General features: G+C 36.8%; 1 protein-coding gene across 2 annotated transcripts in view; it reads right to left on the bottom strand.

Moving 5' to 3' along the window:
* The window catches only part of RALGPS2 (Ral GEF with PH domain and SH3 binding motif 2), a 161,042-nt gene that overhangs the window by 107,590 nt on the left and 35,363 nt on the right, over positions 1 to 18,089 (bottom strand). For both annotated transcript variants that reach the window (XM_008073808.2, XM_008073809.2), the window contains 2 exons: positions 12,302 to 12,406; positions 10,694 to 10,744 (listed from right to left, as the gene is read on the bottom strand). In XM_008073808.2, the coding sequence (XP_008071999.1) occupies positions 10,694 to 10,744; positions 12,302 to 12,406 (156 nt within the window). The remainder of the gene's footprint in view (positions 1 to 10,693; positions 10,745 to 12,301; positions 12,407 to 18,089) is intronic.

Genomic DNA, 18,089 nt, shown 5'->3' with positions numbered 1-18,089 from the left:
CAATATAGACCAGCATGTAGACAGAGACTGAGGGAGAAAAAGAAAAAGCTTTGGACTCTGTAAAGGCCTCAGGTGAGGAATGGGGTGGGAATCTTCACAAGGAGAATTAGTGCTGAGGTATCTCTGTGCTCAAAGTGTAAAGCTTTAAAGAAATATGGTATATCCGTTAGCACTCAGTCCAACACAGCTATTTAGAAAGAAGTCTCAGGCTCAGATGAAGTGCTCGCCACTATTCCAATGTTTTTAATCCACAAAATAAGCTTTGAAACTATGTAATGCCAATGAATTAAGAAGAATCAACACCACTCTTTCTATTTTCTAATGTACTCACATCCTCTTTTCTTCCTCCCTCCCAATACATTAAAGCCTTTATAGTGAGATCAGAGCTCTCTTCCCCTTTCACTGATGCTATATATACCTATACTCCCAAACAGCAATTTTCTTCTTTACCTTTTCTAATCTTCATCTGAGCTTTACCTTACCATGTGTTAAGAAAGTTCATGGTGATGAACAGCAATACTATGAACCGACAAAACAGGTTTATCTTGCTTCTAAAAGAGCAATTAGTTTATTCCAGCCTACAGGAAAAATTTCAAGACTACATGTCTTCCTTGGTTTCTTCAAATTCCTCGCTATGTTCATGGATTGTTTATAATTTAATTTTAATGCAAATGATACCTTTCATTAAAACAAACAACTGTTATTACGGATGTTGGAACCTGTATGTTTCCAAGATTATAATCTCTTGACACAAAACAAAGTATGTATGGAGAAAGCGCTTTATATATATCGTCAAAAATATCTCAATTGCTAAGTTTTTCAGCATTTTTAATGAGATTCAGAATTACCTGTGCTGCACTTTCCCTCATCTGCACTTTCCCTTATTTAACCAGCACGTTTCCTTGATTTCCAGTGAATCGCACTTAAACAGAAGGGCCTCATTATTCCTCATACTTAATGTCTGTTTGTTGATACAATCTAAATGACTGACTTACTGTATTGATCTACTAGGACAAATAAAGTGTGACATTTTCTTCGTTGACTGTAATGTATGTCAGAAGACTTTCAGGCAGAGCCCATCACTTTATGAACACTTGAGAACCTTATAAGAGAGGCAAATATTACCCAATGTAATAGCCATAGTACAGATTTCAAGCATAGTTCATCCCTTACTCAAGATTTGCTACTGGAGAGAAAACTGGATAGTGTACCTTGTGCTGAATAGCACGCAACTCATTTTAAAGAAAAATACATTAGTGTAATGAGCATGGCAATGCCTTCAAAAGAAATGCAAGCCTTGTAAGAGCATGAGAGAATTTGTAACAGACAAAAAACTAAAATAAAAATCTTATGAATGTAATAACATGGAAAAACAGTCAGTGCTTCCTCAACATGAAAGAGCTCACACTGGAAAGAAACCCTATATATAAATGTGTAAGATTCTTCTAAAAGAAAACAAAACTTCATGGTCAAAAAGGACATCATGCTGAGGATATCTATGTAGATAATGTGGAAAACTTTAATAAGAGCTTAGCTTCAACTGGATACCAGAAATCATACTAGAAACCAAGGAACGTACAGAGCCCTTTGGCTAAACTTCTGCCCTTACTCAGCATTGGAGAATTCATACTAGGGAAGAAACCTGAAATATTCAAAATTATGGGAGGAAAAATCATTTCTGCTTCAACAGAAAAAAAATGTTAGTTCTAAAAGTTACACTGAGTGGATGGCAGACTTTTACAGAAATAATGGGGGATGATATGTTATGCATTGTAAAGTTTTGGAATGGTCATTTATCAAAAACTCTAGTTCTGAACAGGTGAGCAGGTATTATTCTAGACATGAGAGATACATCAGTGAACAGCACAGATACAGCTTCCTGCCAATATGGAATTTCCATTCTAGTAAGAAGACAACAGACCTCCAGTCTATAAGTGCTTTACTTGTGACCACCTCAAACTTTATTAGTTCTTAAGACTCCTGCTGTTTTTATAAAAATTCTTATTTATTAATGCCTTATAAGTACACTTAACTGAAGCTCTTTCTCCGAAGTTACCTACTTTAAGGAATTCCTCAAAGATCTAGAAGGTATTTTAAAAACCAGTTGGTCCAAATATTGCTTTTTAGATTAAAAAAAAAATGTAAGGCCAAAGATAAGAAATAGATTGTATTAGTGGCACAATTTATAAATGGCAAAGCTGAAACAAAAATGCAAGTCTTGTTTCCCTGCTCGTATGGTTTTGCTACTAAAAATTGATATCTTGTAATTCCGAGAGTTTTAAGGTAAATTTTAAAACAAATGAAGTTAAATAATTAAGAATTTATTGAACATGTTCAAAAAGCTGTGTGCTAGACACTGATTTTAAAACAGAAAGGCAGCAAAACATATGGTAATTTGTACTCAAAACTGATTTAAAGAAAAAAGACAAGCAAGAGACAACAGTGTAAAACAAAACTTATATGGATATATTAATAGTGGTTGAATATAGATGATGAAACTATGAGTAACATTTTTCCTTCTTTGTAATCACTTGTAATTACGGTTGTGACAACCATGTTATTGCCTTTCCTCTCCATCACCAAGGGGGAAATGGCAAAAAGCCTATTTTTTGTGAGAGGGACCACTATCCATAGATGCTTCCAAATTGGGCCATGATGCTTGGGCCAGTGGCAAATTAGGTCTCAGGATTTCTGTAGCACCAGCATGGGGATACCAGGGCACAGTGCTGAGGCCAGGGAGGGAGAGGGAGCTGTAGGTATAGATACGACTGACTGAGCTGAGACCAGTCTCAGTCCCGATAACATGGATAACCCAATTTCTAGAGCTAACAAGCTGCAGCCTTGTAAAAGCATTTTATTGTCTTAATAAATATCTGTCGGGACTGACAGGAGAGAAGAAGGAGAGAAAAGTTATTTAGGAGGTAAAATCTACTGGAGAACAGGGAAAGCAGGATTAAGGGAGATGGGAAAAGGATGACTTCTATGTTTCCCACTTGTATTAAACATTGATAGATGTTATTCAGACAGGAAACCTTAAAAAAAAAAAAACCTTGAGCAAACACTCTAATTACATTCTTACTAAGTAATTTTAAAAATTATGGTGAGCTGGGCTCGGTGGCTCAGCCTGTAATCCCGCGCCTTTGGGAGGCTGAGGTGAGTGGATTGCCTGAGCCCGCAGGTTCGAGACCAGCCTGGGCAGCGAGACCTCATCTCTACAATAAAAATCAAAAAATCAGCTGGGCGTGGTAGCACATGCCTGTAATTCCAGCTACTCGGAAGGCTGAGGTGGAAGGATCGCCGGAGCCCAACAGGCAAGGCTGCGGTGGCCGGGAGTGGCCACTGCACTCCAGTCTGGGTGACTGAGTGAGACTCCAACTCAAAAAAAAAAAAAAAAAAAAATTAAAAATTATGGTGAACTTTAATAGTAAATTCTTTTCACTGGTAAACATATTTTTCCTTTCTTCTCTACCATTAAACAACAACAACAAAAAAAAAAACCCTAAGAAATAAAGTACCAAATTTGTTTTTTGTCTTCTTTCAATCTGGGGCAATTTCAAGTGTATTACAGGGAGAAAAACCAGGCTTAGCATTATGTCTGATTCAGATCTCTCTTAAAGATGTGATTTTTACTTGTCCAGTATGTAATCAATGACCAACGACAGTATTTTTGTATAAAGAAAAATAACTTTTGATACCTTAGGAATAAGACATTCTATAGTAAAATAAAAGGTTTAAAATTTTTCTTTTTTTTTCACCTGAGCAATTTGAGTTGCATAGTAAATAGACACCACTGAAGGTAAGCAGCTTTATTTCTAAGAAAACTTCAGTTGTTCTACAGTCTCTTTCTATAAGCCAAGAATAAGTTTAGGTAGAGTAAGTTTAGCTATATTCTACTTGACATGAAAGACTTGAGAATGCAAAATTCTATTAAATAAGAATTGCAGGCTCTACTCAGGGAAGTGAATTGGCAGTGGAAACTAAGTATTTTAATAAGTTCCAGATAACTCAGAAATTGCCTCTCTTATAGCAAACTGAGACTTGTGTGGTTCAATCACCAATATGGAACTAAAATCACTATCCTACGTAGTTGGATTCAGAATTTATATTCTTCAAAGTTCGAATTTAGTACATATTTTATTTCAAAAATATGAATAAATCATCACCTGAGACAAAGTTACACATGGATATATACACACATATGGGCATTAATTTAAATTGTTTGGGTATAACTTAACTAAAGATCTTTTAAAAAGACCTTTTGAAGATCAGAAACAAAGAACTGAGTATCACACGTTCTCACTCATAAGCGGACCATGAACTATTACTGTAATACTAAAAGAAAAGGATTGGCAGTAGTGGAAATCTGCTGGTGGGAAGCTGGGTGGGGGGACCTCATCAACAAGGGTGCCTGTACAATGAACATTTGTATATCTAACCCTGAATTGTACCCCTCATCTTTAAAATAATAAAAATAATTTTTAAAAAGGTATTTTAGGTCAGGTATGTGGCTCATGCCTCTAATCCTAGCACTTTGGGAGGCAGAGGTGAGAGGACTGCCTGAGCCCAGGGGTTTGAGACCAGACTGGGCAACTTGGTGAGACCTCATCTCTACAATAAATTTTTAAAATTTTAGCCAGGTGTGTTGGGCACACACCTATAGCTTCAGCTACTTGGAAGGTTGAGGTGGAAGGATCATCTGAGCCCAGAGGGTCAAGGTTGCAGTAGCCATGAGCGTGTCATTGCACTCTATCCTGGATGACAGCAAAGTGAGACTCTAAAAAAATAAAAAATAAAAATCTTTTAAACAGTTTTATAAAGTATAAGTCTGAGGGGGACTTCCAAAAAACCAGAATTACTTATAGTACACTCCCCTTATAGTACACTCAAAATTGTTCCACTGGATCAAATGGTTAACTAAAGTATTTTATCTGGAAGTTTTGACACAGTTGTGTCACGATTTGCAAAAGAAATTTCCTGAATTGTGGCAAACAGGTGACTGGTTCTTTTGCCACGACAATACACCTGACCACACCTTGCTGAGTGTTCAGCAGGTTTTGACCAAAAACGACATGACCCCCATTGTCCCACCTGATCTTGTCCCAGCTACTGTTTTTTTGTTTCCCCAATGAGAAAAGTCTTCAAAGGAAAACGTGGAAGAGATGAAACAAAAAAGGCAGAAGCACTTCTTAAAAGGCATCAAAACTGATGAGTTCAAAAACTCTTTTTGAGCAGTGGAAAAAGCATCTCGATGGGTGTATTGCATCAAACAGAGAGTACTTTGAAGTTTAAACATGCAAAAATAAATACACAATTTTTTATAAATAAGCTCTGAGTTTTTTAATGGGTCCTCCCATATAGTTTTGATAAAGTTTTATGTAATATTATATATAAAGTAGAGACCTGAATATTGGTGTAATAGACAGAAACATTAATCTACTATATAGTCAGTGATAGCCATTATCTTTTCATAATATCTCTGGCTTAATTTTGATTTAACAAGAATTCCTTCATTCTTCAGTGAAGATAATATTCTAACTGTATAACACATAAGGAGATAGACATTACTTTATGTTAATTAATGAGACTAATACATTAACTTGGCCGACAACATGGGTTAAACAATCTTTTGTTAAACTTATCAGCAGCAAGAGTTCTCCCACAATAAACAAAGAATATCTGTACAATCACTATGGAAAACAATTTGACAGAACTTAATAAATTTAAAGATGTTCATGCTCTGTAACCCAATGATTAATGCACTAAAGTACACATCAACACAGAGGCTAGTCAACAATGTTGAACATCAAAAGCAAGCTAAAAAGACAACAATAACAGGATACCATTTACATTCAAAATTTAGAACCTGCAGAAACACAGGTCAGAGGATACCTATACTTAAAAAAAATATATGACCAAGTAGACAGTATTGACACAGACCAACACTGCATTGTGGTTATCTCAGTGGGAGGATACAAAAGAGCTTCAATAGTACTGCCTAGGCTGGGCACATTGGCTCAAGCCTGTAATCCCAGCACTCTGAGAGGCCAAGATGAGAGGATTGTTTGAGTTCAAGGGTTCAAGACTAGCCTGGGCAACTTGGTGAGACCTCGTCTCTACAATATATCAAAAAATTAGCCAGGCATGGTAGCATGTGTCTGTAGTTCCAGTTACTTGGAAGCAGAAGGATTGCCTGAGCCCAGTTGATGATTACTAGGGTGGCCGTGAGCATGCCAATGCGCTCTAGCCTGGGCGACGGATTGAGACTCTGACTCAGAAGAGAAAAACAAAATAGTACTGGCTATGTACACAGGAATTTACTTACCATTCATTATGTTTTGTTGCATGTCTTTAGTATTTCATACTAAATTTTAAAAACAATCTTCTGCCAGATGACAAAGCTCTGTTTATGCTGACCAGATTTAATGTAATCTTGATAACTACATGAGACTAATACATTAAGAATATTTTGGTGCTACATCTTTTCTCCCGATAGTTACTGCTGTCAATTTTTGAAAACATTCTCTCATTGAACAAACATTTATTAAGCACTATATTCATTCTCTCATTCTAAATATTGAACCAGACATATAAAACAGTAAGCAAGAAATGTCAGTATCTGTTCTCATGCAGCTTAAAATCTAGTGGAGAGGCAAGCAATAATCAAATAAGCACATGATCAACATCTATCAATCACTCCTTCCTCCTTAACAATACTCCCTGCACTTGGCTCACCAAATTCCATATGACAGTTTCTCCTTCTCAATCACTGGCTGCTGTTTTGTTTCTAAGCCTCTTTGGTGGGTTCATTGCCAAACAGGACCCCTCTTTTCTCTATGTATATTCACTCTCCTGGTAATCTCATCTGCATTTTTCTTTCAGATTAGAAAATATTGTTTATTTAAAGAGTAAATGGGGGGAGGAGGGGGAGACAGACAGAGAGAGAGAGAGAGAGATTGATTTACCTCTCCAAGGCAGGGAAGGAGACCAAAGTCAGGAAACATGGCGATGGCCATCATCTGTGCTTTTAAATACCAACTCTACACTGACATCTCCCAAACTTGCATTTCCAGCCTAGACTGGATATATACACTGGTGCATATTGCCTAACTCAACATCTTCCTTGCTGTTTAGCAGGCATGTAAAATTATGTATGTCCAAAGCCAAACTCCTGGTTTTGCTTCAAAATTTGTTGCTCTAGCCTTTCTCCACAAGGCTGCATTGCACATTGTATTTTGGCAGTCCCAGGGGTTGTGCAACACAACAATAATAATTTTCATCTTGGAGAATATCAACTATTTGTTTCTAGTGTGTCAGGCCAAAAACCCTGGCATCATTCTTGCTTTCTCTTTCACATCCAGTGTCAGACAACATCTTCCTATCTCTTCTACTCCCACCCTGATCCAAGCCACCTTCATGTCTCATCTCCTACATTCTGTCTGCTCACTTTCCTATATACCTAGTCAGCAGTCAGAAAGAGCTGCTACTCTTGAGCCAGGAGTTTGTTTTCCCTTAGAAAAAAAAGGAAAAAAAGAAGAGCTGCTTAAAACCTAACTCAGAAAATATCACTTCTAAAGTTGCAACTTCCCAACATCAACTTCCCATTCTCTTCTCCTAGCTTTATGGTTTTTATGACACTGTCTAAGCTTACCTCACTCAAAAATAAGATCCACATGGGCAAGAATTTTTGTGTTTTTCACTGCTGTACCTCCAGCAGCTCAACTAGTGCTTGGTTTATAACAGGCATTCAGCAAATACTTGGATCACAACACAAATATAAAATTGCGACTGATAAATCCAGTGAAGTAGAAAGTACTAGGAGAGCCTGTAGGAAGACCATAAAAACTGACCTGAGAAAGTCAAACTTGATCTGAGCACTGAAAGATGAATAGGAGTTACCTAGGATGTGCACAGGCTCAGTGGTGAGAGACTAAAAGAAGGCCAGGATAGCTAGACCAGAAAGAGGTAGAAAAGGTTTCAGATGAGGCTGGAGAAGGCAGGAAGAGGTACAACTATGAAGAGATTTTAAACCATATTACAACTGGTTTGTTTTTATCTTCAAAGCAACAGGAAGCCACAGAGGGATCACTTAAGCAGATTTATATGTTGAAAAGAATACCATGGGTATTGGGTAGAGTTTAGAGGGATCAGAGTAAATGTAGGTAGATCAGGGAAGAGGGTATTGCAGTAATTCAGTTGAGAGAAGATGGGGAGTTGGGAACAGAGACAGGCTAGAAAAGATACTTAGGAGGTTAAAAAAATCAATGGGATTGGCGCTAAAATAGATTAAGGGAGTGTAGTCAAGGACATTTTAAGGTTCACATCTAAATTTCACAAAGTACGGTTAGATGTCCCAGGGGAACACAAAATTTCCCACAGATGTGAAGTCTATGTCTTTAAGTAGTATCATCCAGATCAATCTTCAACATCCAAGCCCCCAGTCACAAATGGCTATTGAGTACTTCAAATGTGGCTACTCCAAATAAAGATGTACTTTAACGGAAAAATATGTGTTGTATTCAAAGGCTTAGCAAAGAAAAGAATGTAAAATATCCCACAAGTTTTTATACTGATTCTAAGTTAAAATGATAATATTTTGTATGTAGCAGGTTAAATAAATCATTAAAATTAATTTCATTTTTTAACTTATGTGACTACTAGAAAATGTAAAGTCATAGAAATGGCTTATTCTATACTTATGTTGGACAGCCCTGATCTTTTATAAAACAGCAATACATTGTTGCAGCTCATTCAAAAGAAAAAATACGTCTAATAGGAAGATAGGTAAATAGCAGGGCAAAATGTAATATTTGTTTTTTGTTGTTGTTGTTGTTTTTGAGTTGGAGTCTCACTCTGTCGCCCAGACTGAAGTGCAGTGGCCGCTCCCGGCCACCGCAGCCTCGACCTGCCTCCGGCGATCCTTCCGCCTCAGCCTTCCAAGTAGCCGGAATTACAGGTATGCGCTACCATGCCCGGCTGATTTTTTGATTTATTGTAAAGATGAGGTCTCGCTGCCCAGGCGGGTCTTGAACCCATGGGCTCAGGCAATCCACTCACCTCAGCCTCCCAAAGACACGGGATTACAGGCTGAGCCACCGAGCCCGTCTAATGTAATATTTGTAAAGAATTTCATCTCTTTGGTTTTGTTCACGGAGGTGAAAAAATGAGTATTTCAGGTTTTTTTCCATTTAAACACACAGGGCATTTGCCACTTGTATATTATTTATTAAAAAAATCTTTCCTCTTCTTCTGTTGCCAATCCAGTGGTTCTATTCAGAGGCCCTCTGTGGTATGGGGGAAAAGTAAAGAAAACACAGAATTGTGGAAATGATTGAGACTAAGAGGTCATTTAGGTCCACCTTCTTCATTTATAAGTTCAACTTGAGATACTAAGACATCAAGTAACTTACATGAAAAGTGCAAGACTAATACTGCCTAAACCACATAAGACATACATGGAAACTCATTATAGTCATTATAGTGTTCAGGGCCATTACAGACTTGTCTACATCACAACAAATATATCATATTTTGTTCCCCCTACAAAAACTAAAAAAGTATCTCTCTAATGGTACTAGATTTTAGTATTATGAATGACTTTGTCTTGGGGTACAAATCATATTTACATTCTTACTTGTTAAGAGTGGTTGAAAAAGCATCAGATTTTAGAGTCTGAAACCAAGTTTCAACACATAGCTCTGTACAACCGTCACTCTATTTTCTCATTGGTAAAACAGAGATACTATCATACTCAGGCAGTAAAATGACAGGAACACTGCCCATACCCCATTTATAGTGAGTAGATACATAATGTTAGTCCTCTTCTTTTTATTAAAAACAAAAAATGTGTTTCTTGACCCTTTCTCTTCTCTCCAAAATGTCAACCCAGAGGGAAAAGACGACTGGAGTGAGTTGTGAAACCCAGTTTCTAACTTTCATCTTCCCATTAAAAAGTTTCAAAGTCATGGGGTAGGTAAATCATTCAACCTCTCTAAGTTAAATTCTCCCTCTAGTAAAGTAATGAAGCCAAACCAACCAAAATGATTCAAATACAGTTGACCCTTGAACAACATGGGTTTAAGCAGCATGGGTCCACTTATATATGCATCTTCTTCCTTAGCTGCCACCCTGGAGACAGTAAGCCCAGCCTCTCTTCTTCCTCCTTCCCAGCCTACTCAATATGAAAATGAGGAGGACTAGGACCTTTAAGATGATCCACTTCTTCTTAATGATTAGTAAATATATTTTCTCTTCCTTATGATTTTCTTAATAACTTTTAAAATTTAGTTTATTTTATTGTAACAATATAATACATATAACATATAAATATGTGTTAATTGAGTATTTGGTTACCAGTAAGGCTTCCGGTCAACAGTAAGCTATTAGCAGTTAAGTTCTGAAGGAGTCAAAAGTTATACACAGACGGATTCCTGACTGAGTGGGGGTCAGTGCCCCTCACCTCCGCATTGTTCAAGGGTCAACTTGTAGTCCCATTAATGACCCAATGATGTATAACTATGCATGCCACATGGGCTTCTGAGACCTGAATAATATAAAGACAACTTAATGAAATCAAAGCTTTAAACATTTTAAAATTAATATGAACTATAATTTGACATTTCTAAAACATCTTAACTTGAGATACCATAATTGACTATTTTCTATATTTAAAAAGAACATTCTTAAAACTACTTACATCTGGCTGAATAGCTTTAAATACTGGAACATCCATTAGCGTTATCTGACCCTGAAGGTACAAAATAAAAATGACAATTTTCTTATTTGGAATTCTATAATATAGCATATATCCTAAATTAAAGTTATATCTATACTAAAATATTACCGAATATTCAATTTCTATAAGGGCTTACAGAAAATGAAAATTTAGCCCTTGCACCATTAAAAATAACTATTTCTAATGAGTTCATGTTTATTTGCATTTTCTTGGGAGATAGATTAATTAATGCCAGAAAATAAAAATAATTTAAAAAATCTGGATACAAGTCACACATATTAAACCTGAATTAAAACCAAAAATCAGATATACTGGTTCATGGAGCAAGGTTCTTGTTATGATAATGAAATTATAGCTCTTCACATAGTGACATAAAATCTGATATTAACAAGAAGGTTTAGACCAGCCCAGGCAACTTGGCGAGACCTCATCGTCTTTACAATAAAACAAAAATTAGCCGGGCATGGTAGCGTGTGCCTATAGTTCCAGTTACTTGGAAGGTTGAGGTGGAAGGATCGTCAGAGCCCAGCAGGTCAACGCTGGGGTGGCCGTGAGTGTGCCACTGCACTCCAGTTGGGGCAACGAAGTGAGACTCCAACTCCAAAAAAAAAGAAGATTTTCTTCCTAACTTATAAAAAAGTAATGAGACTACAATAAAGACAGTACATTCTGTCTAGGGCTTTATATGCTATGGATCTATCTCGCTACGACTGCAGATATATGACAAAATTGAACAATATCAAAGAATAATATGATATAACTAAGCACAATTTATTCCTGGAATGCAGGAGTGGTTCAACATGAAGAAATCAATATATTCTACTACCAATTAAGGGAGAATGAGAACATAAATACATTTATGTCAGTTAATGTTTTTCTAGATAACTTCCATGATATTGCAGTAATGCTTCCATATTTCATTTTCAATATTTTAACTTTAAAAAACAGCTTAAATATTTCTTAGAGCTGGGCTTGGTGGCTCAGCCTGTAATCCCGTGCTTTGGGAGGCTGAGGTGAGTGGATTGCCTGAGCCTGCAGGTTTGAGACCCGCCTGGGCAGCTTGGCGAGACCTCATCTCTACAATAAATCAAAAAAATTAGCTGGGTGTGGTAGCACGCGCCCTACTTGGAAGGCTGAGGCAGAAGGATCGCCAGAGGCCAGCAGGTCGAGGCTGCAGTGGATGGGGGCGGCCACTGCACTCCAGTCTGGGTGACAGAGTGAGACTTCAATTAAAAAAAAAAATACTTCTTAGATATATAAACAAAGCATGGTTATCTTGAGGAGATGGTATAGGCAGAGATGAAAGCAATTAGGATAAAAGTAAATACTTATTACTGGCCAAATTGAAGTGTGATATGCCAAGCTGCCCTGTAAAATCTACAGCTCTCCTCACCTTCCCCAGCTCGTCCCTCTGCCTGCTCCATAGTTGTGTCACTTTCCTCAACAATTCTCATATCTAGCTTTTTTTTCCTTTGCCATCTCCTTTGCTGGGGCTTACAAATTGTAACTCAATAGCACCAATATGTAATTATGTGCAAAAACCAGGGAAGAAAGCTGTAGGAGGCTTACCGCATATTCTTCTGGTGTAACTTTAAGAACATCAAATACCACAGCATCAAAGCTTTTCTTCAATTCAGATCCTTTGTCACTTAATGATTCAGAGCTGCTACTTTTCTGTTTAATTGAAAGAAAGTAAAGCCATTTCAATATTGTCTCACAGTCAATGTGGTAGAAGTCAGATGGGCCTCAAAAACTGAGAAGAGTGGGTTCACAAATGCTGCAGAAACGCTAAGCAGAACACGCTGTTTAGCTGTTAGAGCACTAGGTATCGGGTCAGGCAATTTGAAATCTAACTGCGGCTTTAGATGTTTTTAGGTTCTTCAGATTTTTAGGTTCTTGAATATGTCATTTTCTTATGTGTCAATTTCCTCATCCTGACACCCTATCACTTCCTACAGAAATAAAAGATTCTCAAATGGGATAAAGGGAAGTCATCAGAGGAGAAAGATATCCATCTATTTAGAATTTTAAAGCAAATTTTTATTAAGAAAAAGACAAATTACTTTTATAACACAAACCATTGGAAAATATTCAGAACCTCACTAATTAAAGAGTTGATAATTCATTCTTAGCTAAGTGGTATCTGTCAGTGATAGTACAATTAATACTATTCTTCCTATTATATTATAAATTTAAGTTTTCTCTGCTTTAAGGTTACTATTTTAAGTTTGAATATGCTGTTGCTATTTGAAAAAAAAAAGGTAGATTTTGGCCCTCAAAATCTTATTATTGTTAAATTTCTACTGTGTCAAGAAATAAAAATCCACTCTGCAACAGTTGGCTGAATTCAGAGAATTGTCAGTATAAGCCAGGTTCTTTTAAATGGTGGTAGGATATGAGACTATAGTTAATGGCACAAAAAATTGTTTCAATGACCACGGTATACATCAGTCAGCTCACCAGTTGCTATACAAACGTTTTCAGTACTTGTCATTATGCCTAATTTTTACTTTTCCTCCCTTTCTGCAACAGCTAAATATAAAGTATGGTACCACAATTATTAAAAGGAAAGATCTGCCATTAATTTTGGAAAATTCTCAATTACAATTACTTCAAATATTTCTTCTGCTTCTTTCTTGCTCATCTCCTTCTGGTATTCCTATTAAATACGTTACACTTTTGGTCATCGTCCCACAGTCCTTGGCTTTTCTCTTCCTTTTCCTCATTCTATTTTGTCTTTGCATTTCAGTTTGGGAAGTTTCTACTGACATATCTTTCAAGCCCATAGGTTCCTTCCTCAGCTGTCTACTGGTCACCAGTCTACTGGTAAGCTCACCAAAGGCATTCTTCATTTAGTCACGATGTTTTTGAATTCCAGCATTTATTTTTGATTTTTAGAGTTTCAATATCCCTGCTTAAAATTCATCTGCTTGTGCATGTTGTCCTTTTTTAAAAATCAGAGCCCTTAGCATATTACTGATCGTTATTTTAACTCCTAGTCTGATAATTCTAAAATCCCTGCCATACTTAAGTCTAGTTCTATTGCTTGATTTATCTCCTCAGACTGTGTTTTTTCTTGCCTTTTAGTATGACCTGTAGTTTTGTTTTGTTCTGTTTTTTACAGAAAGCTAGACATGGTATATTGGGTAATAGCATCTGGGATTAAATAGGCCTTATGCTACATTTATTGTTTGGTGGTGTTATGGGTGTCTGAATCTTCTATTTCCTCTAGTTTTTTCCTTATTTTTTCTCCCCTGTTGTTTTTGGGTTTCCCTCAAAATTCCTTCGTAAGAGCCTGCACCTTGCAGCTCTTTTAGCTGAAACTCTCTGTTATTACACAGGAGTCCTGATGATGTGGTGATAAGGTGTGTGTTGTGGGGGAGGGCAACCTATAGTACTATGATTAGGTTTCAGTCTTTCAGTGAGCCTGTGTCCCCAGATTGTGACCTTCACTTTTGCTTCTTAGTCCTCCTCACTCTTCTTAGGTGAGACAGGAAGGCTAGGGGGCCTGAAGTATTTTTCTCCCCCCAAGCAGGCTAGGCCCTGGTTAAGTAGTTTCTCTTGAGGGCAGGTGGAAAACAGAACCATTTTTCAGTATGGTTACTTTCTCTCTGGGTATATTGCAGAATGGGGGCTATAACCCTCCCCTTGCTAGAAAGCAGAAGGAAATTTGTCTCTGATCTTAACTGTGAGAACCTGGTGGGCATCGCAGAGGTAATAACAACTCACAAAAGTCCAGAGCGAGAGGAACCCAACACTGGGCCCCTGGGAGTTTTTACCTCTCAAGTTACCCGCCCTCCAGCAGTGCTTCAATTAGTTTATTCCCACCCTTTTCTGGGTCCATTAATTCTACTGATTCTCTGTACCTGCCTATTTCTCAAGGTTTTAGGGCATCACTGTTAGCTCGCTCTGTGATATCAACTATCTGATACAGCTAAGGAGTTACTGATTTTCCGTTTGTTCAGCTTTTTTTCTACTGTGAATGAGTACAGAAGTGATGAATTCCAAGCTCTTTACAAATCCTAGCAGAAACCTGAAGTCCCATTAGTGAATCCAAGAAGAAACCTGAAGTCCCATAAATAAAACAGTCTTCTATTTCATGTGTTTCATCTCTGTAACTACTGCTAGTTTACAGTATGTCAGCAGTATTATAATGTCCCAAAACTAATACAGAAACTAATTGAAAATGTTAAGTATTAAAATAGACATCAGTGAATCAGCATGTATCCTGATCTATGAACTGTCAAATTAACTAGATACATTCTGTCAGGTAAATACATTAATCTTAAACATAAGTAAGTAATTTTCTCCAAGTTTTTAACTAATTCAATACAAGTTAACAAATCATCATGGCAATTTTATTGTTTATTAAAAAGAAAAACACTATTCTTTTTTTTCTTACAAGTCACTAGTAGAGACTTAAAAATTACTAGTGATGTACTTTAACCTGTTTCCCCAATATCAATAATAAATTGGTAATGATAAGGAGCTAAGCAGTACTTAAGCATAAAGTCCACCAAGAGAACAGCAGTAATTCTTCATTTAGGGCAAGACTCAAAAACCCCTGCTACTTCTAAGTGTCTAAAAGTAAGTAACTGCACTCCTCCCACTGACAGGTGCTTCAAGCACAGGTTAAACATGAAAGGTACTGAGGAAGGAGAGGTTAACAGATTCAGATAAAAAGTATTTTATTCATTCTGTAAGCTTATCACTTTTATAAGAAATTTGCGTTTTGATATCAGTCGATCTGTATTTTAAGAGAAGGTAAAGAACTGAGTATTACATGTTCTCACTCATAAGTGGACCGAACAACTATTGTAATACTATAAGAAAAGGATTGGCAGTAGCAAGAAACCATGAGGGTGCGGGGGGTGGCAGGGAGGCAGGATTGGTAGTAGTGGGAATCTGCCTGGGAAAGGGAGAGCACACCTCATCAACAAGGGTACCTGTACAATGAACATTTGTATACCTAACCCTGAACTGTACCCCACATCTTTAAAATAAAAAAATTAAAAGTTAAAAAAAAAAAGAGAGGTGGAAAAAACATATTTTTATTTTCTTGGTTTCATAATAAGACAACTTAAAAGGCAGATTTTTTTCACCCTTACTAACAATACTACTCTGAAGTCTGATGTAGTACAGTCACTTTTAGGAAAGTCAACAGAATTTTTTATACAAGTGAAATGATCTATTTAATAAATATTTCTATACTGCTTTCTATGATACTAGACCAGGTGTTTCTGGACATATACTATACACATACATACATATAACATATTTAAGAAATATAGTTTTTTATATATATATACACATATATATATATATACACACACACATATATATATACACACACACATATATATATACACACACACACACACCAAGAAAATATACATATAATACAAGCATATACAAACATAATTTAATCCCTGTCTCAAGGAAGAAGAAAAGTTATATATAAATTTATGAAAATTAATTATTAATTATTAAAAAGAGTTTTTTAAAAGTGATAATTTCAAAAATAGGAAAGTTCCTATCAGTTTAGGGAATTAGGCAAGGATTTATTAAAAGTACAGTGTTTTAAATAAGTTTCAAAAACAAAATTTTTGGAAGTTTTCAGTAATGGGGAGGGGTACACTAGAGAAAAAAATTCCAGCTAGAAAAATTGATATAGGTAAAGTTAGGACAGGCAAAATAAAAGCTAACAGAGTATAAAGACATTAACAAATGTAGTATGCTTTCATTTCAATGTAAGTTTCAAGTAGAGAATTAGTAAAGTTACATTCATTAGAATGGAAATTGGGGGCCATTTTAAAGAAGGTCTTGAATAAAAGGCTGAAGAAGCATTTGAATTTAATCAGTAGCAATGAGGAACTACCAACGGTTTTAATATAACGTTTAAGAGTTTTATCTGAAGAATACTAATCTTAAATTTCAGTAAAAGGACCAGGAAAAAACAGAGAATAGAAGCTCAAGATCAAACTAAAAGGCCACTGCAATAATCTAGACAAAAAATAATAAACGATAAGACTAGGAAGTAGTACAGCAGTAGAAATAAAAAGAAAAGGCTTGGATCTTAGAAAGTGTGGTGGACAGGCTCCAAGACAGCTGCCAAGGTTCTCTATCTCTTGTGTGACCCTCTCCCCTTGAATGTGGGCAGGACTTGTGGCTTGTTTCTAACCAACAGAATATGGCAAAGAGGATAAGGCAGTCACTTCCATGATTTTATTATATCAGACGGTAACTTCTGTCTTGTTAGCAGTCTCTCTCTACTGTGATGAGACAATGGTTGTGGTGGGCAGAGACAAATACATTAATGACAAATCTACAGATTTAAACTTAGGTGGCTATGAAAATATGCTGTTGTTGACATAAGTCAGAGAAAAGGGCTGGACTATTTTCTTTACAGGTTGTGGGGCAGAACAGTAATAAGGAACTTGATGTTGTTCATATTATAAGTAAAATATCTTGACCATCAAAAATGCTTCATGGTATCAGAACACCAGACTTCAAACTTTACTATAAAGCTACAATCATCAAAACAGCTTGATATTGGTACAGGAACAGGCATATAGATCAATGGAACAGAATTGAGATTCCAGAAGCAAAACCTCAATTTCTCAACCAACTCATCTTCGACAAAGCCCCCACCACCTACCACTGGGGAGAGGAGAATCTATTCAGTAAATGGTGCTGGGAAAACTGGCTGACCACATGCAGAAGATTGAAACAGGACCCCTATCTATCCCCATGCACAAAGGTTAACTCCAAATGGATCAGAGACCTAAATGTAAAACCTCAAACCATAAGAACCTTAGAAAAGGAAGGAAATAACTCTCATGGAAATCGGAACTGGCATCCAATTCCTGTACAAAACCCGAAACCCACAGGTCATAAGAGAGAAGATAGACAAATGGGACCTTATTAAACTGACAAGCTTCTGCAAAGCCAAAGAAACCATCAAGAGAGCAGGGAGACAGCCTACAGACTGGGAAAAAGTATTTGCCAACTCTAGGTCTGACAAAGGCTTAACATCCTGGATCTACAAGGAACTGAAACGTACTGAAAAGAAGAAAACAAACAACCCCATTATAAAATGGGCAAAAGATATGAACAGACACTTCACAAAAGAAGACATCCGAGCAGCCAACAAACACATGAAGAAATGCTCAACCTCACTAATCATCAGGGAGATGCAAATCAAAACCACACTGAGATACCACCTAACTCCAGTCAGAATGGCAATTATCAACAACTCAAAAAATAACAGCTGCTGGAGAGGGTGTGGTGAAAAGGGAACACTTCTACACTGTTGGTGGGAGTGTAAACTAGTGCAACCTCTATGGAAAGCAGTCTG

This window comes from Carlito syrichta, unplaced genomic scaffold (genome assembly GCF_000164805.1).
Source record: "Carlito syrichta isolate Samal-C Ts95f unplaced genomic scaffold, Tarsius_syrichta-2.0.1 Scaffold316187, whole genome shotgun sequence".
Classification (NCBI taxonomy): domain Eukaryota; kingdom Metazoa; phylum Chordata; class Mammalia; order Primates; family Tarsiidae; genus Carlito; species Carlito syrichta.
This window is presented reverse-complemented; position numbering and strand designations above follow the sequence as displayed.